This window comes from Mustela nivalis (genome assembly GCF_964662115.1).
Source record: "Mustela nivalis genome assembly, chromosome: 17".
Classification (NCBI taxonomy): domain Eukaryota; kingdom Metazoa; phylum Chordata; class Mammalia; order Carnivora; family Mustelidae; genus Mustela; species Mustela nivalis.
Window position 1 is genome coordinate 45,375,145 of NC_139036.1, and position 24,854 is coordinate 45,399,998.

A 24,854-nucleotide genomic window follows, 5' to 3' on the forward strand; every position below is an offset into this window, starting at 1 on the left:
ATGGCAGTCATTTAATGTAGGGTTGGTTTTTTTTTTTTTTTTTTTTAACAGCTCTTAATGTACTAATTACTATCATGAGGAGAGGAGCACTCAGGGCTCCCTTAACAACCTACTAACCATGACAAAGGCTGTGCGATTCCAGTTGTAACTTGACCAGTTTCAGTTGACAGGTCAACTGAAACTCCTTTGGGTAGCAACTTGACTCTAATTTAAATACACACACCCCTTTCACTTCTTACACACGTAATTCTTTACCTCACCTAGTCACTATTGTAATGTAAGGTCACCACTCTTCCTCTGGATCCTTGTTTTCAGCCCACTCCTCAGCCCCTTCTGCTCCTCACTCCAGGGGCCCGGCCCTAGTCCGATGTTCACTGAGGGGACACTCAGACTTGATGGCCAAGTACATGTGATTAGCTGCCAGGTGAATCTCTAAGTGAGAGATTTACACAGTGACCTGGGAAGTTCTACCGCACCTCTAGATAGCTAAATGCAAAAAGGAGGAGAGGTACCAGAAAGAAAGATGCAGAAAAAATACAATTGTACAAACTGCCCGCTCTGATGTGCCAAACCTGCCCCTCCTAAGAGCGCCCAGCACAGAGAGAGCCAGCTCCTGATGGAATGACGCCGAAGGACAGTTAGGCAGACTGGCTGCAGCTGGAGCTGGGGGCTGTACGTCGAAGACTCTTTAAAAATTAAATTTAAAAATTTAATTTTTACAAAATTTATTTAAAAATTAATTTAGATCCTCTCATTTAGTAAGATAAATGTATGCCACTTAAGACTTTCTTGTTGAGGAGGTTATCCGTTGGGGATCAGGTAAGTAGTTATCATGCAAACCCAGACACCTGAAAGGGGGCCGCTGTTAATAATCATTCTGGAACAACAGGTAAAAACCAGGACTGCTCAGACAAATTGGAATGTCTGGTCACCTAAGTTCTATCGGGCTGCTTCCTGTAGGGCAGGTAAAATGATCAGCATAGATAGTCTCAGAGCCTGGGGAGAAGTCTGAAAGAGAAGGCTAAAGAAAAAGAATCCGAAGAACTAAAGGAAGAAAAAGTGGGTGAAAGAGTGGCCCCAGTGAACATGGACATAATGAGAGGTCTATTCTAGAAGATGAATAGTATCTCTAGAACACACAGAATCCCACAGTCTATTTCTGCTCTCTGGTACCACCTCTCCTGTGCAAAGGTAAGTACTAGGTCACAGGAGACAAACTGAAACACGAGGAGCCTGAGCTGAAGGCGAGAACATGCCGGCTGCACTATGCACACTCTGTGCAAAGGGAGGTGCGGGGCTCCTGCCACACAGGGGCTGGGGCAGGTCTGAGTATGGCCCTCAAGGACACTGCAAGCGCTGCAGGCACCAAGCCCACTCCTGGAATCTACAGACAAGCCGGGAGCCACCTGTGTACACGGGAGGGGCAGCAGCTGCCGATTCTGGAGTCTACGTGAATACAAATGGGAACGCGCCAGCATTCGCTCCATGTTAATCCCAGCCTTTCAGAATCACAAACCACTGCAAAGCGTGTTCTAAGTGGATTCCATCCTCCATTTTCTATAACCTCATTAGTGCTCTGAGGTAGGTGAAGCCAAATTCTCCGGTTCTTCTGGGGCTGAAAGAGTTCATCTCAGTTCTGAAGTGGTTGGCGTGAAGTACTTAGTAGGAATCTGATGACAGTACGAATCTGATGACTTAGAAAATCCCTAATGCAGTAAATCTGTCAGCAATTAGTTGAAAGCATACCCTAATCATATTTGGTAGCATATAAAAACGTAAATGAGCAAATTCAAATCGGTGCTATCAGTAATAATCTCTAGTTTCTAAAAATAACTTGGGAGTAGACCAAGCAAACATTAGCTGTCTTCTAATGAAACTGCCTCAGGAAGTGGACCTAAACTTTTGGCAAAGTACTAAAGCTTCCTGGAATGACCTTAAAATCCTTCATTTGTTCTTCCTGCTTTTCAGGAAAAATTCCTTCATTTTTCACATAACACAAACCCCAAAGTAGGATATTCTTAATAATATAAAAAGTCACAAAGTCTGAAAGTTCTCCTAAAGGTTGCACCATCCTCCTTTGTGTGCCAAAGAGATATAAACGCCAGAAGACAAAGTGTATTAAACAAAACAACACGCGCCCACCCCCTCACCCCCCCAGTCATACGGGGACCAGTAGTCACTTCCGGAGTGTCCACTTGTCTCAGTTAATACATGCACAAACTTCGACAAATCAGCTACATGATATATTAGGATGTTAACCAAAAACATCCAAATTCTGTTGCTTAGTAACTGCTGTCAAAAGATCCAATTTCCAGCTCTGTTCTTTGTATGGACTAAACCATGAAAAGAGGAGGATTAGGCACCATGATTCTGTTCTGTACAGACTACAATTTGCAGTGGGATTTACAGGAGGATATTCAAAGAAGATTATTTCCTTCTTGCAAAGCTAGTGGAAAGGAAAATTTCTTCCATTAATTTTCAGTCCTTTAAAAACAAGATTATATTATGTTATTAATGGGTATAGTTTTATAGATCACGGATATTCCTACTTAATTTTGTTCAAACAGTTCAGACACATCGGACTGTTCTATTTCATCTCTGTACTGATTGTGTACTCAGGAAGCATCAAGATTTGGTCATTAGTTAAAATCAAACTCTACTGTTTTGTTCATGTAATGCCACTAATAGAACTAGTAAAATAGATTTTTTAAAAATGCCACTAATAGAACTAGTAAAATAGATTTTTAAAATATACACTTGTGAATATGGATAAAGGAACTAAAATTTAAAAATAGAATGGAGCTGGGAAACAAACATAAAATGGGAGAGAAGAAGATCTGTAAACACTTCAAACATCTTAATGGAACATATGGTATCTCCACCCTGCCCACCCCCCAATGTGAGGATAATGGCAGTGTTGAGGAGTTCATCCAAGGAGAAAGGATTTATTAAGCAAATTAAGAGAAGTACAAGGTAAAATTTAAATTAATTGAAAATAAACTACTTTCATGTATTTTAGCATCACCCATATGTGAACAAGAAGCAATAGCTTAATTACAATTAAATCTAAGATACTCATTAATGCAAGCTGAACGACCCTCTCTACTAACAAAAACTCTTCCCTCTTGGTTTAAGTAATAAAATGGTACATAAAGATGCCCGTTCTATGAGGCAACAAATCAGACCACCTCTCTTTAACAAAAATTAATGTGCTAAAGTTATATGAAACTATCATATTTCTGAGTATCACGAACTACTGCCACTACAAAACACTTAAAAAATCTTTTAACTCAAGCACTTAGTCATTAAAATGTAGCTGAAGAAATAATTTTAAATGCTAATCTATTGCCTCTCGAATTGGCAAGAAATATTTTAATAAATTATTAAAAGATTTTATTTTTAAGGCATCTCTACACCCAACATGGAGTTTGAACCCACAACCCTGAGATCAAGAGGTACATGCTCCACTGACTGAGCCAGCCAGGCGCCCTTGCAAAAAAAATATTTTAATAACATCAAGTGTCAGTGAGAGTCCAAGGCAATGGACACTCACATGATGGGATTGTGAGTGTAAACTGGTATAACTTTTTGAAGATGTAGACTGTAGAAATCAGCAGTATTTTTACATAAGAGTTTTGATACCAATATTTATCAAAAATCTTCAAAATATTAATGTTTTTAACTTTAGCAAACCTAAATCTGTAGGAAATGTATATACAGTAATAATGATATGTAAAAATAACCACTACACTTTATTGAGCTCATATGATATCCCAAGGCACTGCATGATACTTTACATAGATTGTCATCTCACTTAATTCTAAATATTATCTTCATTTCATAGGAGACATAACAGAGGCTTATAGGTTAAGTGACTGCAAGACCTGGTAAGTGTGGTGGAGCTGGGACACAAAGACAGATCTATTTGAGACTTAAGCCCAAGTTCTCAGCCCTTAAAATATGATGCTACTCTTAGAAAGAAAAACCTAGTAAGGGGGCACACCTGGGTGACTCAGTGAGTTAAAGCTTCTGCCTTCGGCTCAGGTCATGATGCCAGGGTCCTGGGATTGAGCCCTACATCGGGCTCTCTGCTCAGCGGGGAACCTGCTTCCTCCTCTCTCTCTCTCTGCCTACTTGTGATCTCTGTCTGTCAAATGAAATAAATAAATAAATCCTTAAAAAAAGGAAAGAAAAATCTATTAAGAAAATGGGGAGTAGTGATTTCCCAAGTTTGGTGGTTCTACAGAATATTATATTTAATCGTGAAAAAACCTGGAAACAAACTGAATGCAAAGGGGGAATGTTTAAACAAATATTATACAGCTATTAATATAATACTGAGATACATTTTAATGACACCAAAAAAAAACCCCATAATATATTAAGTGAAAAAAGCAGGTTTAAAACGGTATATCCAATGTGATCCCCAATGTGTGTGTGTGTGTGTGTGAGTGTGTGTGTATCTGAGTACAGAAGAAAACTGAAGGACAAATATAGACTCCTTTTTTTTTTCCTTCTGTGTGTTCTTTTTGTGTGTGTGTGATTAGAAAAGCTGCATCTTTGGGGAAGAGCAGCATTTAAAAGGAAAAAATGTCTTTCCAGAGTTGATTTTAAAAAAAAAAAGTACAAATTATTTGTGTTCTGAAAAAAAAAAAAAAGAAAAGAAAAAATATCTTCCCATCCTAACACTAAAAATGAAGGGAAGAGAACAGCAGTGGGAGGTAGACTAGAAGTACTGAGGAATGGCATTTATATTTCATTTTCAAAAGCAGCTTGGAAGACTTAGCACCTTTAGACTGGTTTGAGCCCGCAGGCTTTTGTCAACCTATCATTAGGCAACAATGTGAAAACTATTTGCAGGGAAAGATTTTGCAATATTTCTAATATATTTCTAAGACACCTATGCTTCATTCTTTCCTCTGCTCCTGTATGTACTTTAGTTTCAGGGGATAACATTTTTTTTTTTTCCAGAGAAAATAAAAAAGTCTAATACAAATTTATTATACCGGTGACATGGAAATAATTTTTGCGACTTTAAGGGTGCATGGATGATGCAGACAGTGAATCATGAATCAGAACAATTTTGAATAAGCTTGTATAGACACTTATTTTTCTATTCCTTAGCCTTCCACTCATCTAAAACTCTACCTTGAAAGGCTTTAACAATTTAAAGATTAAATCAAGTTATTAAGCCATTAATTTAACCATTTAAGCCTCTAAACCCAGCACATATTACCTTCCCCCCTCAAGTCAATTTGCAAGAGATTAAAATAATAAAAATGATAATATCTCACACTTGCAAAGCAGCTTTGATCTGGAGGAGCCTAAAGTGCTTTTTTAAAACTTTATAGAAAAACTAGGACCCTTCCACCCACATCTCCGAGTACATCTGAGGTAGCAGCTGGCAGCTGGGGAAAAGCAATGGAGTAATTTACCATCTGCAAAGGAGACGACTACTTCAGAACCCATACGAGGAATGGATGGGGTTATGGAAATACGAACAGAATTAGCTGGTCAATTAAATGCTACATTCGATGGCTACAGATTCTAAGGGCTATTATTTAAAGTTTCACCATAAGAAGTTGTTTAGGTTCCCTTTAGAGGGGGAGAAAACCCCCAAAAAACAAAGAAAAGCCACCCCCACCTACATTAGGGAAGTTACTGGTTCTAGTGATTCTGTCTAGATATTCCCCAGGAGAGCTACTACTGGTTTCACCTCAGACACAAAATAAACGGACTATGATATTTAAGTTCTTTTTCTGTCTGGCAACATTTCCCTCTCTTTCACACTAACTTCAAAGACTTTCACACAGAATATTTACCTTTTTTCAAAGGTTTTATTTTCGTTTGAGCGGGAGCAAGTAAGAGAGAGAGCACAAGCAGGAGGCGGCGCAGAGGGAGAGAGAGAGGTATGAGCGGACTCCCCACTGGCCGGGGAGCCTGGGATCATGACCTGAGCCAAAGGCAGACGCTTAACCAACTGAGCCATCAGGCGCCCCACAGAATATTTACCTTGATGCTACAGTGCACAGGACACGAATCCTGGTTCAAGCTCGGGCCCCCTCCATCCATTTCAAGCATGCTACTTGAATAATCTTCTGCCATCTCACCAAACAAGAAGCTAGCCTCTCAAACTTACATTTTTTGGGAAACTACTTCTTTTAAAATATCATCTTTCCTCTGCAGTCTCTTCCCTTAAAAAAAAAAAAAAAAAAAAAAAACTAAAGTCACTGTACCCTCCATCTTTATAAAGTGGGGGCCCAAGAGCAAGTTTAAAGAACTCTGGAGTTGTCTTTATAGGCAGCACCTCAATCCTCAAAGTTCTTTTCTTGGATTCTGATTCTCATAGCTAAGAAAGATCAAGCATGAAAAAATCAGATTTAAGTAAAAGAAATACTTCAACTAGATACCAAAAAAAAAAAAATTTCTTCATTGCCTGGGAGTATACCAAATCAGAGTATCACTGGGAACACAAGCCTCCAAGGGACATGAAATGGTCACTACATTTTCATCAGTGACTTTGGTTGTTTTTAAAGAGCAGCCACTTACTATCCTAGAAGCCATACACGGCATTTGTTTGAATGTAGGAGAGATGGACCAGAGGGTCTTAGAGTCCTTTCAGCTCTAAGATTCTATTCTCTGTTGCTCTTTCACTGATGGTTCAAAGCAGCTGCATTAAGAAGGTGACACACGGCACTCAGAGAAAGGAAGAAGGAGGAGGGCTGCACTAACTTGCCAAGCAGACTCTGACGGTCCTAATAGACCACCATCCCTTTGTAGGGGTTTTGAGACTATCTTTCCAATGAGTTACCTCTGTTCTTTCCCAAACTATGTAGTCAACCTAATTGACCCCAAACACTGTGATTCTGTACACTGATTAAAAAAAAAATCCTAGGGGCACCTGGGTGGCTCAGTGGGTTAAAGCATCTGCCTTTGGCTCAGGTCATGATCCCAGGGTCCTGGGATGGAGCCCTGCATCAGGCTCTCTGCTCAGCAGGGAGCCTGCTTCCCCCTCTCTCTCTGCCTGCCTCTCTGCCTACTTGTGATCTCTGTCTGTCAAATAAATAAAATCTTTAAAAAAAAATCCTAAATGAATTTGTTCCACTCAAATACTTTTATTTTTAAAGATTTTATTTATTTTTGACAGAGAGAGAGAGAGAACGTGAACAAAGGGAGGAGCAAAGGGAGAGGTACAAGAAGACTCTGCGCTGAGAGCAGAGCCCAACGCAGGGCTCAATCCCAGGACCCTGAGATCGTGACCTGAGCAGAAATCAAGAATGGGATGCTCAATCGACTGAGCCACCCAAGGGCCCCTCTATTCAAATACTTTTAACTTGATCTTTCTTTCAGTTGAGTCAATACAAACCTAAGAAATAAAAATTAACTGTAATACGTATTAAACAAAACAAAATTTGGGGGCGGCTGGGTGGCTCAGTTAGTTATGCATCTGCCTTCAGCTCAGGTCATGATCTTAGGATCCCAGGATCGAGCCCCAAACCAGGCTTCCTATTGTGCAGGGAGTCTGATTCTCCCTTTCTGTCTGCCCCTCCCCACACTCATGCTCTCTCTGGCTCTCTCTCTCAAGTAAATAAAATCTTTTAAAAATCCATAATTTGGAAGATAAAGAAATGTTAATAAGAATGCATTACAGACTGATGAATCACAGACCTGTACCTCTGAAACAAATAATACATTATATGTTCATTAAAAAAAAAAAAAAAAAGGAACGTATTACAAAGTTAAATCTACCTAAAACACAGTCACTGTTTCCCCCCCCAATTCTGCTGATAATCTAGCTCCACTTGAGAACATAGTTGCTATGGCTTTTACATATATACATGTACAAAGATCGATACAGAGGTACATGTGTACACACCCGTATCTAAGAGATTGGAGATTAAAATGAAAGTAAAAATCTTGATACCTTCTTCATGGCCTGACACTTGGCTGTCTCAGAAAAGCCAATCATCTTATCAGGAGAACAGATCTTGATGAAGGGGAAGTTGGATTCCTCGGCAATCTTCGCGGCCAGAGCAGTCTTCCCACTATGAGGAGGGCCTGTGCAAAGATAGGAGCAAGTCAGGGGAAAAAAGCCAACCTAAGCAAAAGGGAATAAAACAAGTTTAAACGTTTATCCACAATGTACTGAGGTCTCAACTAGTAGCTCATTAACATTTCCTGACACAATTTTATAGCAGACATGTTTTCTCTTATTTATTAGCAACTAAACTTAATGAACTGATTAGCATTTCTCAAAGGTATGATGAAATACATTCCTTCCTTCTTTCTCACAGTCATAATCTTTCAAACTTCAGGCTAAATACATAAAATGCAAGGGTTTTGTTTCTTAAAAAGAAACAGAATGCGTTCAAATGCATATCCATACTCACGTTATGAGTTCCAACAAATCATAGGTCTAACAAAAAAATATGATCTTTTTATGAGATGACATTGTGGGCAGGGAAAAGCTGCCTTATAGAAGCAAATGTGCCTTAAAACGCTAAAATTTTAAAGATTTAGTCAGGCCTTCTCACAAAGGCAACCAAATCTGTAAACTTAACTGTCTCTGGACATTTCCTCTCTCCCTTCTGTGAAATGGAAGATGAGTCCCTGTTCCATCCATGAACCAACCAATTCTTCCTGTCCATCTTCTCAGGAACTTGACACTCTCTACATCCTCTTCCCCATTTGTTCCATCTCTTCCTCTTCCCTACAGTCTGTCCAACAGCATTTCAGCATGTTCTAGTCTACCTAACAGTTGAATAAACAAAGCAAAAAACTCTTTCTGGACTCACACCCCTCAACATCACTCCTTCTTCTCCCTTCAAAATGGAACTACTCAAACAATTTTCTGCACTGGCCCCCTGCACTTTTCATTTTCCCTCCATCCTCAAACAAACCCTCTGGCTTCCCCTGCCATTACACGGAACCAGGCTCCCATCTGGGTCACCAATGATCTCTAGGTCACCAAATTCAACAGATATTTTACCTGTTGGCTTCTTAGGAATATTTGATACAATGGATAACTCCTCTTTTTAAAAATACTTCTCTTGACTTCTGCGAGAGCTCCTTCTCTTTCTCTCCCTCTTACCTCTTGCTCAGTCTCCTTTGTCTACTCTTCCTGCTCTACTTGGTTTTTAAATGTTGACATATCTCAGAGATCAGTTCTAGGCCCCCTCTTCTTCTCAACTTAACACCCCTCCTGTAAGCCACCTTACCCAACTCCCATGGATTCAACAACAGTCTATATATACAGACAACTCATGAATGTGACTGCCAACCAGGCCTCTCTTCTGAGCCCCCATATCCAATGGGCTGTTAATATTCCCAATTGAATTATCTTATAGGAACCTCAAACTCAACATATCCAAAACTGAACTCATAGTTTTTCTTCCTGAAATCTGCTTCTTCACCAGTATTCCCAATCTTAGCAAATAGCACCATTTACCAGGCGATGTATACGAGAAACCTGGCGGTTATACTTAATAACACTTCCCCATATTCAATCTAGTTACTTAATATTTCTAAGTTTAGCTTCCCTATTTACCAAATAGGCCAAACGGAAGCATTTGCCCTCAGAGGATTAAAGTGGGGTTTAAATAAGATAAGTGTAAAGTGCCAGAAGAGTGACCAGCAAATAACAGTTCAAAGAATGTTTCCTTAATTGTGATTAATAACTAATAATAATAATGAAGTCCCATTTATTTGAGAGAGAAAGAGATAAGAGAGAGCACAAGTAGGGTGAGGGGCTGGGGAGCCTGGATGGCTCAGTGGGTTAAAGCCTCCGCCTTCAGCTCAGGTCATGATTTCAGGGTCTTGGGATCGAGCCCCGCATCGGGCTCTCTGCTCAGCGGGGAGCCTGCTTCCTCCCTTCTCTCTCTCTGCCTGCCTCTCTGCCTACTTGTGATCTGTCAAATAAATAAAATCGTAAAAAAAAAAAAAAGTAGGGTGAGGGGCAGAGGGAGAAGCAGGCTCCCTGCTGAGCAGGGATTTCCCAACACGGGGCTCTATCCCCAGGACTCTGGGACATGACCAGAACCAAAGGCAGACACTTAACCGACTGAACCACCCGGGAGTCCCTACCCTATGTAACTTTAAACCACAATCAGCTTTCATTAAGTTGTGTTAATGCAACTGCTTCTAACCATTGGTTTCTCCTGTATCTTTTCTCACCCTCCAATCTATTCTCTACCATGAAGCACTCATAATGTTTTGAAAATACAAATCTTACCATGTCACTTCACTGCGTAAAGCCCTACAAATGGCTTCTATTGTCCCTCAGAGACTGAATCTTCAATATGGTCTACAAGACTGTGTACCAACTGGCTCCTGTCTACTACTTTAGTTTCATGTCTAGCCAATGCCCCTATCTGTTTCAATTCCCTTCCTCCCCAGGCCTCTTTCACCTGCTGCTCCCTCTACCCAGAACACCTTCCCCAATTACTCTGCTGGGCCAGCTTCTCCTCATCCTTCAGGTCTTGGCTTAATGGGTTTTAGGAGGCCCTCACTCCCAGACTTTGGAAGGAGTTAGATCCCTCTGTCATGTGGACTCAACAAACCTTTCTGTTGTACTAATCATAACTGTAAACAAGTAACTAGTGAATAGAATGTCCCTGCTTTTCTGTCTACTTGGTAAAATCCTAACTAATCCTTCAAAGTTTAAATTAAACACTATCCTTCACTTTCTTTGATCATCCCTGGGCAAAGTGACTTGCATTCACACACCCATTTACACACATATACTGTAGTTAAGAATTTGTTTACATGTCTTTTCTTTGTGATCAGACCGAGTTCTGAGTCCTTGTATCTCCAGCAACCAGTTCAATGCCTAAAGCATTTTACTCAATGAATACTGATTTAATTGAATTGAGTACTATGTGCTATCATATAGTCTATTACATAACATAGCACTCAGTGGACAGTTATTTAATTGACTCAAGTACTCTGTGGTAGCATACAGTCTAGTAAGTAACAGAAATTTAGATATTATCCCACAAGAAAACTAGTTGCTATCATTCATCAGTGACATTCTACCCCAAGAAAATTTTCATTTACACACAATATTGTTACATAGACTAGATCACTATTTTTAGATCATGAATAGATTTAGAATAGAAAATATTTCATTTTTCTGGAATGTGCTAAATAACTTTCTAAAAGTGGGTTTTTAGTTTTTTGGGGTTTTTGTTTTGTTTTGTTTTGTTTTTTGCTTTTAATGCCATCTGCTCATTCTTTCTCACCTTCCAAAAGGACGCTAACCAGTGGTGTGCGGTCACTATTTTTAGTCTGCTGAACCAGCAGCTCCCCATCTTCTAGAACTCGTGTAACTGGATCACCCCATTTGATAATACCATTCATAATGTAACTTGCATAATCCTCTTGGTTTGTGCCAAATGCCTATGGAGGAAAAGGATAATTTAAAGCATTTTGGGTGTTAGTATAAAAACGAAAATACTTAAAGATGAGTAGTAATTCCTACACACTAAAAGAGCTGAGCAATATCCCATATTAATGTAAAAAGCTTAAAAAGCAAATAAAAGCAAAAACAAAGAAACCATTATTTTATAATTTCTCATTTATCCTTTTACCTAGTGGTTAGGGGAGTTACTTTGGGTGACTTAATGGAATAAAACATAGATTCTATGGTCAGATTCTATAAGAGCCCACACCCTCATAAATCTCTGAGAAAGGGTAGTTTCAATGTACTTGTTTCTGTAAGGAGTATGTTGGATGTAGCCTTCTGTTAAGAACAAAGAGAAAAAGAGGTCACGGACTTAGAAATTAGAAGCAATTGGCTCAGCAGACGGAGATACTATCCTCACACTGACTGTAGGTGTCTTGGATTCAAATGGGAAATGAATGGTAATGAGAAGATCTTGTCCACATCAGCTAGGTAGCAGGGGACATAAGTTCAATGGCACCAAGGTTAGCCTAGGTTTCTAAATAAAAGATTTACAAGGAGGTAGAAATGGGCAGCTATACTGAAAGACTAAAGTATGAGAAAACAGAAATAAAAGCAATTACTATATATAATCATCTTAAGTGTGCTCGCTACGTTTTAGAGCTTCAATCACATCCCTCTTCATTTTCAACTTCTACTTTCACATTGTAACTCCCATCAAACCAGCTACCAAGAGGAGTCAGTAATGTTAGTACTTAGTGACTTAAATGAATTTTGTTTTCATAAGGTTAACAAGTGAAGACAAGAGTAGGAAAACCCAACATAATCTAAGGGTCACATGTCTTGAGATTTTCAAATCTTAAAAAATTATCACATCCCTCAAAAAGTCAGTTTTTCATTACCCAACATATGGAATGATGTTAACATTAGAATTTATACCTCACAGAAAGTCATTCTCTGTAATACTGTCTCTTAACAATACACTGTGGTTTCATTACTCTGTTACTTTGCCACCAAATCACTCTGCAGACCACCCTCTTGTCCGTGCACACACTAGTCTTTTGATTCCTGAATACAGAGGAAAGTTATCATTCCCTGTTCTGGATATGGGAAACTGAATGGCCCTATATAAAGTTATAAAGGAGGAGCCTAGGAAATACTGGTTGAATGGCTACTGTAGGAAATAGGTAGACAATCCAAGTACAAGTACATAGTCCAAGCCTCACAAGAGCAGCAGCGAGATACCTGAACCAGGAAACAGTGACCCCCCCCAGCCCAACCATATGTAGGAGTCTTCCCTACTTATCCTGTCATTTTATTTTCTGTTTTATCCCCCAGATCCGTGCAATAAATAAAAGTAAGTTATTAATTACTTAAGTAAGTTATCTTAGTTTTTCCCCTTCCTGGTAGCCAAAATATTTTCATTAAAAAAAATCTTGGGATAAATCAGTCAGGCTGGGCTCTAAAATTTTCGCTATTGCAAATGACAGCAGCAAAAGATTAAGTCATTTCCATTGTTCAGTAACTTTTGAAAGTAATTATTTTATATTTAAAAGACAACAATCATAAAGTAGACAGGGCTAAAACAAATTGATTTTTGTCTTTAAAGGAGATACTCGCAACAAATAATTATTGTTAAGACTACATAAGGAACTTATGCAGACCAAATAAAAGTAAAGAATAAGCAATACGGCAGAAACATAGGCAAAAGACACAAACAGCATTTCACAGAAGACATTCGTATGGCCAATAAACACACGGAAAGATGCTTAAATTCATAAGTAATCAGTGAGGTACAAATCAAGACCAAAATGAGATCTCATTGACATCCAATTGAATGGCAAAAGTTAAGTTTGACAGGACCCAGTGCTACGAGACGGCACTGTCCCAATCATGAGAAATAATTTCAAGTAAGTACCGATTAATTACCCAGTCACCAGCATTGATGTGCAAACGGTTCTCATGTAGGACACTTCCAATATTGAGATTTCTGGTTGTTAAAAAGTATGTATGATATAACCTTACAGAATATTGTGCAAAATGGCGTTTCCTTTTCTCTTGAATAATGATTATTTTTTGGCTTGTCCATCACTCAGTGTCCATACTCACTGGTTTGATATCATTCTCCAAAGAAGCAAGGAAGTCTCCTCTTGTCACCTGCAGGCTCTCTGCTTTCTCCATGTCCACTTCCACCTTAGTACTAGCCTAATTAGAAATGGAAACAAAAATGTAAGGACTTCCAAGACGTAAGAATATTTTCAGTCTAAGAGTGTAATGCCTGAAGACTTAAAAGGTGTCTCTTCACAGGCAAAAAAAAAAAAAAAATCTCTCTCAAATTCACAAACGTACATAACCTTTGCCTGAACAAATCCACTTCTAGGAATTTATCCCATGAATATATCCACAAATGTATGCAAAGTTATATATATCAGGATATCTATTAGAGTGATTTATAATAACAGAAGATTAGAAGCAAATTAAATGTCTAGCAGGAGGGCACCAGTTAAGAAAATTATGACACATTTGACCAAAGAATGCTGGATAGCTTCCCTCTTCCCCCCCACAAATAAGGCAAAGGAGGAGAAAATATATACTGAGGGTCTCTAAGAACAGTGGTTCTCATCCTTGGCTGCATACCAGCATCATCTCCAGAGCCTTTAAAGATATACAGAAGCCCAGACCCACTCCCTTCAGGATTTTGATCTAACAGGTCCAACAGAGGGTCCATACATTTATATTTTCATAAAGTGCCACAGGTGATTCTGATACTTAAGTAGGTTTGTGAACCATTATTCTAGAAGACCAAGGTCCTACAACTTGATTTGTAGTCATACCTTGTGGTTGAGAAACCATATGCCAGCTCCAAATATTCTGCTTACTGCACCTGGAGCTAACACTTAGAACAGACATCTGGAGAAGCATCAAGGCCTTTATCAGCACTTGGAGCTGCCTGAACCTGATGAGTGACTGAGATACCAACACGCTTTTTAATGCGACTGGGCTCACTCCCAATAGCACAAGGCAAGTGAGTCTAATTTTTAAATGGCACTGCGTTTTTTAAAGAAGGTATCTTCCCCAAAAAATCTGACTGTAAAACAAAAGTATATTAAGCAATACCAACCTTTCATTGATTTCTATAAAATATGACTCATGTTCCTTTAGGAACAGATTGTTGAGACAAATGAAATGACAGACATTTTGTAAAAAATCAGTCTCATGGGATAAAAGGAACTATGTCAGGAAACTGGATCAAGATGGCAAACAGAACGTATTTATTTATCTCCCTCCCTGCCCCAAATCCCATGAAATGACAGAGTGAAAGAGAGAGGTTAAGAAGCATGGAAGATCTATCTAGAAATTTAACACTGACTCGAGAGGAGTCTCAGAAGGAGAGAAGAGAGAGGCTGATAAAGAAAAAACCAGTAAGACAGAAGGAAAAACGTTTTCTGCAGCTAAAAAAAGTTGTGTCTTTGCAGTTTAAAAGATTCAATGAGTGCTGGTCAGCATGAGTGGAAAAAAACCCCACATCTGTCTAATGAAGACTTAAATATGCTGATATGGAAAGCTAATCAAGATACATTGTCAAGTGAAAAACACAACTGTAGTATAATTCCATTAAAAAAAATTTTATTTATTCATTTGACACAGAGAGAGAGAGAGAGCACAAGTAGGCAGAGAGGCAGGCAGAGACAGAGGGGGAAGCAGGCTCCCCACCGAGCAGAGAGCCCGATGTGGGGCTCGATCCCAGGACCCTGGGATCATGACCCGAGTTGAAGGCAGAGGCTTTAACCCACTGAGCCACCCAGGTGCCCCCCATTAATTTTTTAAAGCATATAAATATATGAATGCAAATGTAAGGAAAACAGACTATACAGATATAACTCAAACGCTGGCTACCTCTGCAGACAGGAAGAGAAAGGGTATTGGAGAAAGCCTTTCTCACTTTTCCCTCATTTGGCATCCTTGAATCTTCTACAAAGAAAAGTATTCATACATGACTTCTATATTTTAAAAAAAATAACAAATAATATTTGAATAGATATAATAAAAGATCCTACTTAAATACAGAAAACAATTAGCATTTAAATTATTAATAGGGTTTTCATTGACACTTGTTAGGCATTTGACAAGTATTAACCATATTTGGGGCACTTGGGTGGCTCAGTCTGTTGAGCATCTAACTGTCGGTTTCGGCTTGGGTCATGAACTTGGGATCCCGGGATCGAGCCCCATGTCAGGCTCCACGCTTGGTGTGGGTTCTCCTTGAGAGATTCTTTCTCTCTCTGCCTCCCTTTTTGCTCCTTCCCCTACTCGTGCTCTCACAAATAAATAAAACCTTAAAAAGATATTAACCACGGGGTGCCTGGGTGGCTCAGTGGGTTAAAGCCTCTGCCTTTGGCTCGGGTCATGGTCCCGGGGTCCTGGGATTGAGCCCCGCATCCGGCTCTCTGCTTGGCGGGGAGCCTGCTTCCTCCTCTTTCTCTGCCTACTTGTGATCTCTGTCTGTCAAATAGATAAATAAAAAATCTTAAAAAAAAAATTAACCACATTTATTTGACATTTCTAAGTTAAAGAAAGGAAAAAGTGTTACAGGAAACATGCACCTCTATGAAAAAAATTACAGTGCTCAGTTCATAATATATAATCTCTACAGTGCTTTGTAGTTTATTTTTATTTAAAATACTTTATTTATCTTATTTGAGCACAAGAGAGAGCAAACACAAGCTAGGTGGGGGTTGGTGGAGAGACAGAGGGAGAGGGAGAAGCAGGCTGCCCGCTGAGCAGGGAGCCCAATGTGGGGCTCAATCCCAGGACCCTGGGATCATGACCTGGGCTAAAGGCAGATGCTTAACTGACTGAGCCACCCAAGTACCCCAGTGCTTTACAGTTTATAAAGTATGTTCATATACATTATCATATACATTCATCATACTCATTATCTATTTTATCCTTATACAAGACTCAAAGTTTTCTTAAATTAAGGGTAGGATAATTTAACTAAGGGTAGATATTAAGACTTCCTTCCGAGGTAATCTTATATAAAGGTTTTAACTCTGATTAAAACTTTCCAACACATCTTAAAAAGGATTCTACAAGGTGTCAACTCTCAGGTCAAAGTGAAAAAGGAGCTCTGATAGAATCATGTTAAAACCCCAATGAAGCCTCCAGTCTCCAGCCTCATTCTCAATGTCCCCTTCCGTATAGAGCCCTGAGTTTCTACTATAACGTTTCGTGTTTTGATTTCCTCTGCTGGTGAAAGTGAACTCAAATGATGAAACATATAGCCATATGAGGGGAAAATCATAAAATTTTGACATTTGTCCAAAAATATGATAGATTTCAGGACTGAAGCTGTGTGAAATTTGTCTTTTTATTATTAAGAAAGGACTCACCTGATGAATTAAAAGTGAATTAAGATGGCTAGGGGAGAGTTATTTTAGAGCAAGTTTTTAGGCATGCCAGGAATTTTAGAAGTTACCCAACTGTAAATAACCAATATTATAATTATAAATTATTCCTGGCCATTCATTAAGTTTTCTAAGGACTTCTCTTAGCTAACTTTTACTATTTTATCAAAATTAGTAAAATCTAATTTTAAAATATTCTACAATTCTGAATTTTTACTCATTCAGAAAACCTTTTCTCTTTTGTCTGAATTACTGTGATTTTTTCCTGCATTTTATTTATAACGGCTAATCAATATAGAAGAGGCAACATCTTTCAGCTTATACCTGCAAAAACTAATAAACTTGTATTTCAACACTAGCAAATATCAAGTGGTCACCCTTAAATTTCATAACCTTTTAAATCTGACCTTTCAAAGTTCTTATCATTCCTCTTAAATTAAGGGTAGAATGACCTTAATCAATCAAAATTCTACAGAAAACAAGAAATAATTTTATTGAAATTCTGCAAGCATAAATCAGGGCTTTGATTCAAGTAGAGTGTTGTGTGCTGTGTGTGAGTACATGTCCTCAATTTACCTCCTTACAACCCATTAGAGCACAAGAAATTTGGGTTATGAATCTTTTCTACCTGAAGCAGAAATTCCTTTCAAGAAAAACCAACCAAATGTCACATGAATTTCAGTTGCCTACAAACATGGGCTCAAGTACAAATGACATGAACATCAGGTGTTTATGACTGGATTCTCTCCATGTTTCAGAAAACTTGGGGGAAAAAAAAACCCAAACAGTTTAACAGGGAAGACTTGAGTGTACCTGACTTTATTCAAGCCTAAATCTTTTGAAAAGGATGCAAAATAAAACCGATCATGGCTTTTTATAATACAAAGACAGGAAAGTAGAACAAACAAGTAAATGCTGTGGATGTTTTAAAATTGTATAACAATTTCAGGGCATAAGCTTCAAATTAAATACTTACTCATCAATCACTACTAGTGAAGCTATGAACATCTCCAACAATGGAAGCATTACAACTGTATGTCTTTTGATCAGCTGAGGAGTCTTGTTGGGAAAAGAGTGTTTCAAGATGTTTGACAACAGAGATTTTTAAAAACATAGAAAAGAAGATAAATGTTCACATTATTTCTTCTTGGGAGCTAGGGTTAGTGTCCTTTAAATCCTTCTCTTTCCTGAAGTGCCTGAACAGCCTGAAGTGCCCTTGTATTAGATATTCTATTGATACTGAAAAAAAATCAAAAGCTCTTTGGTATAAAAGATATTGATCACAAGTCAATATATATTACCTTAAGTTTAAAAGTAACCACATGAGAAAAGTGAAGGCAAGCATATCAACTATTTGCACTACTTTTTACTTGCAAATCTTTTTTTTTTTTTTTAAGATTTTATTTATTTATTTGACAGACAGAGATCACAAGCAGGCAGAGAGGCAGGCAGAGAGGGGGGGGAAGCAGGCTCCCCGCTGAGCAGAGAGCCGGATATGGGGCTTGATCTCAAGATCCCGGGACCATGACCTGAGCTGAAGGCAGAGGCTTTAACCCACTGAACCACCCAGGCACCCCTTTACTTGCAAATCTTAAGGATATATATTCTGTACAGTCGTTACTAATATTTACAATGGAAAAAATTGTAACTGAACAGTCAAAAAATTCAGAAACTCAGGCATTGGAAAGGATATATATGGTTCTCAAATTAGTCAATAATAACAAAAATGGAAATAATTAACTTTCATATGGTTTGTAAGGCACTTTCATATATAGTATTTGATTTTCACAAAAACCTGATGAGGTAAGTAGTTATTTCCCCTTGACAGAAATAAAAAAGTCAGGGGTGCTGGGTGGCTCAGTTGGCTAAGCATCTACCTTCAGCTCAGGTCATGAACCCAGGGTTCTGGGATCGAACCCACTTGCAAGGGGCCTGCTTCTCCCCCTGATCCCCCGGCACGTGCTCTCTAAGAAATAAATTTTTAAAATCTTTAAAAAGGTTAGAAAGAAATGAAAAAGTGAAAGAAGTATAATCCGTAGCCACACCTTCTGACTATAAAACCTGTGATCTTTCCACCACTACTCAGTGCTTTGTGTGTAGATAAATCTAATATATACTTGAAGAAAGGCATGTTTCTTAGGAGAGAATGGTTTAGAATGACATTTTGAGATAGGAATATTGTGGCAAAAATGACAAGTGACTAAGAGAAAAATCCAGTGGCCATTGGCTATGAAAGCTTTGATAATACACCAGTCACTGGATTACACCAAGATGCACTGATGTGGCCTAAGATGAAAGATCAGTATGGTGGGGAACACTCCTCACATCATTTACACAATTCTTCTTGAGTCCCCATCACTTTTAAGATATTTCTTATGGCAAGAAGAAAGGATGGAAGAATGAATAGATGATGGATGGCCCCATTCTATAAAGGACCCAACACTGGATTTCCACACTATCCTGACCTCTGGCAGTCCTGAGCTAGAACAAAGTCACTTCTATTATGTAGGGAAATTGTGACTCATGGGTAGAGCTTGGTTCAGAATACATACATCAGTTTACTAATTTTAGAAACACTTACCAAACACCTGCTATGTTCTCGGTATTTAGACCTATTTGGGGCACTGTGGGATACTCAGACACGAATAAGATATGGACTTAAAGTCTAGAACAGGGATTGGCGAACTTTTTCTGTAAAGAATGAGACAGTAAATATTTTAGGCTTGGGGGGCCATGCAATCCTTGTTGCAAATACTCAATCTCTACCACTGTAGCATGAAAGCAGCCACTGACAACGTACACATAAATGGGTGTGTTCCCCCAAAACTTTATTTATAAAAGTTGGTGGTAAGCTGGATATGGCTTATGGGTCACAGTCCTCGGGATAGAACCAGTGACAGGATGTTCCCAACCCAACTCCACTCCCATCAATACTCCACTCGACACAGCTGCCAGAGTGAGCTTATGTTTTAACACTATGTCGCTGCTTTTCTTAAAACTCTTCAATGGCTTAGCACTACTCGCAGGAAAAAAATCCATACTTCTTAGCACAATACAAAAGGCTCTTTGTGCTCCATTCCCTGCTTTAGTCTCCTAGACTTATTCCCCACAATGTCTCCTTCTACCTCCCCTCCCCTACCTTTTATGCTGAAGGGATACTGAATTACCCTAAAGCACCATGCTATTTTGTGCCTCTGTTCCTTTGCCTTCTACCTAAACGTCCTACCCCTCCAAGAGATGCGTTCACCCAGAAATGTCTCTGCAGAGCACACTCTCACACCACGAGCTGACCACATCTAATACCCTTTCACTTCCTTATGTCTCCTGTCCTTGCTGTTACTGAGGAAACCACAGGCTGCACAGGGTAGGCGGTTTACCTCTTCCAGGTGTAGTAGCATTCACTGCCAGCCCAGTGTCTGGCATAGGGAAGGTGCTGGATAAAGCTACTGTGAACCAAAGTGAACCGCAAGTACCTTAAGTGATACATTACTATTTCAAGAAGGAAGACAAGACATCCGTCTTAAAGGACACAATCAGAAAAGGTTTGATGAGGGGCGCCTGGGTGGCTCAGTGGTTTGGGCTGCTGCCTTCGGCTCGGGTCATGATCTCAGAGTCCTGGGATCGAGCCCCACATCGGGCTCCCTGCTACACAGGAAGCCTGCTTCCCTCTCTCTCTCTCTCTGCCTGCCTCTCTGCCTACTTGTGATCTCTGTCTGTCAAATAAATACATAAAATCTTTAAAAAAAAAGAAAAGAAAAGGTTTGATGAAAGTGGTGGCATCTGAACTAGGTATTAAAGAGAAGTAAACCAAAAGGGTAAAGACTCCCACTAAAGCAGAGAGGTGAAAAAATAAATTAATGTCTGAAGACCAATGAGGATTTCAGTTTGGCTGAAGTATGGAGAATAACTGGGAACACACGTGGAAAGGCCCGTTTAGGGTCAGATCTAGAGGATCTTAAGGATCAGGCTAAGAAGTCGTACTTTGTTCTGAAAGGTTCTGTAGGGTGCTCGCTTCGGCAGCACATATACTGAAAGGTTCTGTAGGGTAGAACAGTATGAAACAGGAAAGTTAATCAAACAGAAGGTGGGTACAAACTGGAGGACACTGCCAAGATAGAAGCGACAAAATTTGACAAGCGACTTGATGTAGGACACAGGAGAGTGGCAGGAATTAAAGATATTCCTGAAGTTTTATGCCTTGGAAATTGGGATAAACAGGAAAAAAGGAACAGGAAGGAAAGCAGTAAAAAAAAAAAAAAAAAAAAAAAAAAAAAGAGTGAATTTGGTTTTGGAGTATTAAATTTGAAACCTGATAGAACATCGATGTAGAGGTCCTTTGTGTAAATCTGAAAGTGGGAGAAAGCAGCTTTCAAGAGATGAAGACATACATTTGGGAGTCACCCATCTATCCCTGAAGAGAAGTTTTAGTAAAGACTCAAAAGCACTTTTTCAACATAGAAGTATCCTGGCCTACCATGGCATCAATAACATTATTGTACTCATTTAGAAACATGTCTATCCACCTGACTCGCAATTCCTTGAGGGGAGAGGTCATGGTTCATCATCTTTGTGTCTCCAGTTTAATACTCAGAAAACAGGTATTTCAGTGTATGGGCTGAACAGAAGCAGCCCCCACAATTCGAGCATTGCAGAAAAACCCAACTTCGTATGACGTGTTACAACTCAACACAGCACAAAGATTAAAAATCAAACTCTTCCAACTCTTCATCGTCACATATTTGTATCAGACGGCGGCAACCCAAGGCAGAAGTGTTCGTGTTACCCTGGGGCAGAGGCCGCCAACCTCTACTTTCTGCCACTCCGAACTTGGACAGCGGACAATTCCTATTCCTTTTACCATGTCTCTTCTCTGCCAAAGTCAGCACTACCACAGCCCTTGGCAGGTTTGAAAGGCAAGAGAAAGAACACTGACACTGACACAGCACTGAGAGAGCTGCAGATCCCTAACGTGCTAGCGGACGTTCCTGACCTTGATGTGTCGGTTCATAGCGGTGGACTGTGCGGCCCGCACCAGCCCCTCCAGTTCAGCACCGCTGAAATTCTTGGTCTCCACAGCCAGTTCTTTAATGTCTACGTCGGCAGAGAGTAACTGATGCCCTCTCATCCTTGCAGTGTGGATGTGAAGGATCTGTAGTCGACCTTTCTCATCTGGTAAGCCTGGTAAAATTGAAAATAAAATAGAAGTTATTATAACCCTAATGTTTTTCTTATAGGTACTTAAGCAGGTAAACATTGTGCTCCTCGTGATACACAACTTTTCTAACCAACGTTAGGCCACAGCACTCTGCCTACCTATCTCCATTTTAACTTCCAGTCTTCCAGGTCGAAGGAGAGCCTCATCTATCAGGTCTGGTCTGTTGGTCATTCCTGAGCACAGATTTCAAAAAAAAACAACAAAAGTTCAAAAGTAAGATAAAATGTCCCTTCAGTATATGTAAGAATAATTTCTCAAACAAGCTAAGATATTTTATAAAGGTCAAGTGGAAAACCAATTATTCTCAAATAAAAATATCATTTGTTCTTGATCTGTTCTAATGGAAATACCTGAAGACTCTAATTTAGTATTTCACTATCCTGCCAATGGAATGTAAATGTAATGAAAACTTCAAGGTTCAGGGAGTTCAGAGGTTTACAGAGGCTAAGTAACCTGTCAAAGTGAGGAGGGACAATGTGAACATGATTTGCCCTCTCCTTTTCGGTAGGCCAAAGGTTTTCAATCTCCATAAATATCAGAAGTTTTGTCTTGTTTTTTTAAAGTCATCTTGGGAGAACCTCTGTACAGGAAACAGTTAAAAGAAGAAGTTATAATTGGGAGACATGATCTGAAGCTCACTCACAGACTGTGAGGTACCTCTGAGGGCCCCTGGAGGCCTATAGGGCGCAGTGTGAAAACCACTGCATTATTCTGTGCTGCCTTTTTCATCTGTGAGCTATGAGCATCTACCTATGAGTCACTGACCCCCATCTTTTATTTGTCCTATTAAGGCCATACATTAAAATAGGCACTTAAGATACTTCAGTATACCTGATTCTAATTTGGAAACACGAGCAACACAGTATTAACCATCACCTACACAGAGCTTAATTCAGAACCTGTGTGTCTAATGTTTTTGAAATCATTTTTTTTTTTTTAAAGCAAACATACCAATGACTAAGATGTTGTTCAGCTGCTCTACCCCATCAATTTTGGACAGCAACTGGTTGACGACAGTGTCGTGAACTCCTGTGCTGCCGGCCATGCTTCCTCTCTGCTTGCAGATGGCATCAATTTCATCAAAGATGATGATGTGCAAACCACTGTTTGCACCAAGCTAGTGAGGGAAAGAATTAGAGTGAAGGTCATAATTTGAATATATCACTAAACAAACTAGTCAAAGAAAGCCGTCACAGACGGCTTTTGCTCCATTTTGACTAATAAATACAGCAGTTATACTCATGGCTTCTACCCTGCTGGAGGTACTGGAAGTGCATTCTCAGAATTCTACAAACTGAAAAGGCATTCCAGAACCTCACATTTAATAGTCATTAAGCAAAAATACACATTATATACTAATGAATGTGAAAAGTCCATCAAATAACAACCTGTTCATTGACACGCATTTCTTTTCTCACTATTGGAAAGGAGAACTCATAATTATCAGGGGCCTATCTTAAGTCAGTGACTGGCAACTCCCTCCCCATTTTCCTTGAGTTTTGGTGAGAACACTGTCCCGGCTGCAGCAGGCTTAACGTTTGTCATATTATATAACTAAGCAGTGACTCTATCTGGAAGTCAACTGGGAAGTGGGCAGATGACAGAAGGAGGTGACCATGATTCACATTTGGTTATATCACATGAAAACAAAGGACTTCTTCCTAACAGTAAAGTGAGAACAGAGACATAGTTTATAGAAAGAGCAGTCAAGGGAGTTTACTGAAGACAGAGGCATCGTTCCAAGAAAATAGTGTATATATTATAAACTTCTAATATATGCAAATACTTTCAAATGCTGATAATTCATTAGGTTAACATGGACCCTCTAACAATTTATATTCAAGTACTTAAGTCTCTTATAGGAACCAAAAAAGGAAGTATACTCCATAAATTCTCTTTTCTTTTCTTTTCTTTTTTTTTAAAGATTTTATTTATTTATTTGACAGAGAGATATCACAGTAGACAAAGAGGCAGGCAGAGAGAGAGGGAAGCAGGCTCCCTGCTGAGCAGAGAGCCCGATGCGGACCTTGATCCCAGGACCCCGAGATCATGACCTGAGCCGAAGGCAGCGGCTTAATCCAGGAGCCACCCAGGCGCCCTCTTTTCTTTTTTTTGTTTTTAAACAAACAAACAAAATATCAGGGATTAACAAAACAGGTGAAAATGAATATAACTTATATGGATAATATAAGTGATGAGCATAATGAAATTCAGGATTAGATATGGCTGGTATTCATTAAACCTCTGGTAAGGATAGAATCTTCCCCCCCCACCCCAAGAGTTGGGGCTTTTTTACTTCATTATAAAAGCATTAGATGTTAACTGAGCAAAAGTTGTAAAACAAATGGAAGTAAGTTAAAAATAAGTTTTGTCATATCCTACCTATGATATATACTATATAATACCTAAAGATAAATGCTGTTAACATTATGTGGATTTATTTCTATATTTTAAATTTATCTTAATTAAAAAATTGGGAACTCGCTGCATCTTTATTCTCCTGAACATTAACTATTCTTTGAAAACTGTTTAAAATTGTTAGTTTTGTTTCTATTTGCAAAATACATGATCATGATAAAAATGGAGAAAAATACTAAAAAGTGTAAAGAAATCAGAATCATCCAACATCCAACCAGCTACAAGTAACTCATATTATTAATTAGGTGCTGTGTAGGTAGTTTGTATCCCTTTTTTCAGTACAGATATTATCTTCAGTCCTTTCACATGGCTATAAATACAACTATGTAATTTTTAATGGCTCCATAATATTCCACTGTATAACTGGCAGCACAGAGAACTCCTGAACTTCACATTAATTCCTTCCTTTCAG

General features: G+C 39.1%; 1 protein-coding gene across 1 annotated transcript in view; it reads right to left on the reverse strand.

The window, feature by feature from the left end:
• NSF (N-ethylmaleimide sensitive factor, vesicle fusing ATPase) overlaps window positions 1–24,854 on the reverse strand; it is a gene marked incomplete at its 5' end in the record, with an annotated part of 150,442 nt that overhangs the window by 36,253 nt on the left and 89,335 nt on the right. Inside the window, 6 exon segments of the mRNA XM_082706496.1 lie at window positions 7,925–8,058; window positions 11,241–11,397; window positions 13,511–13,606; window positions 21,800–21,987; window positions 22,123–22,197; window positions 22,976–23,141. Of these exon segments, the coding sequence (XP_082562622.1) occupies window positions 7,925–8,058; window positions 11,241–11,397; window positions 13,511–13,606; window positions 21,800–21,987; window positions 22,123–22,197; window positions 22,976–23,141 (816 nt within the window).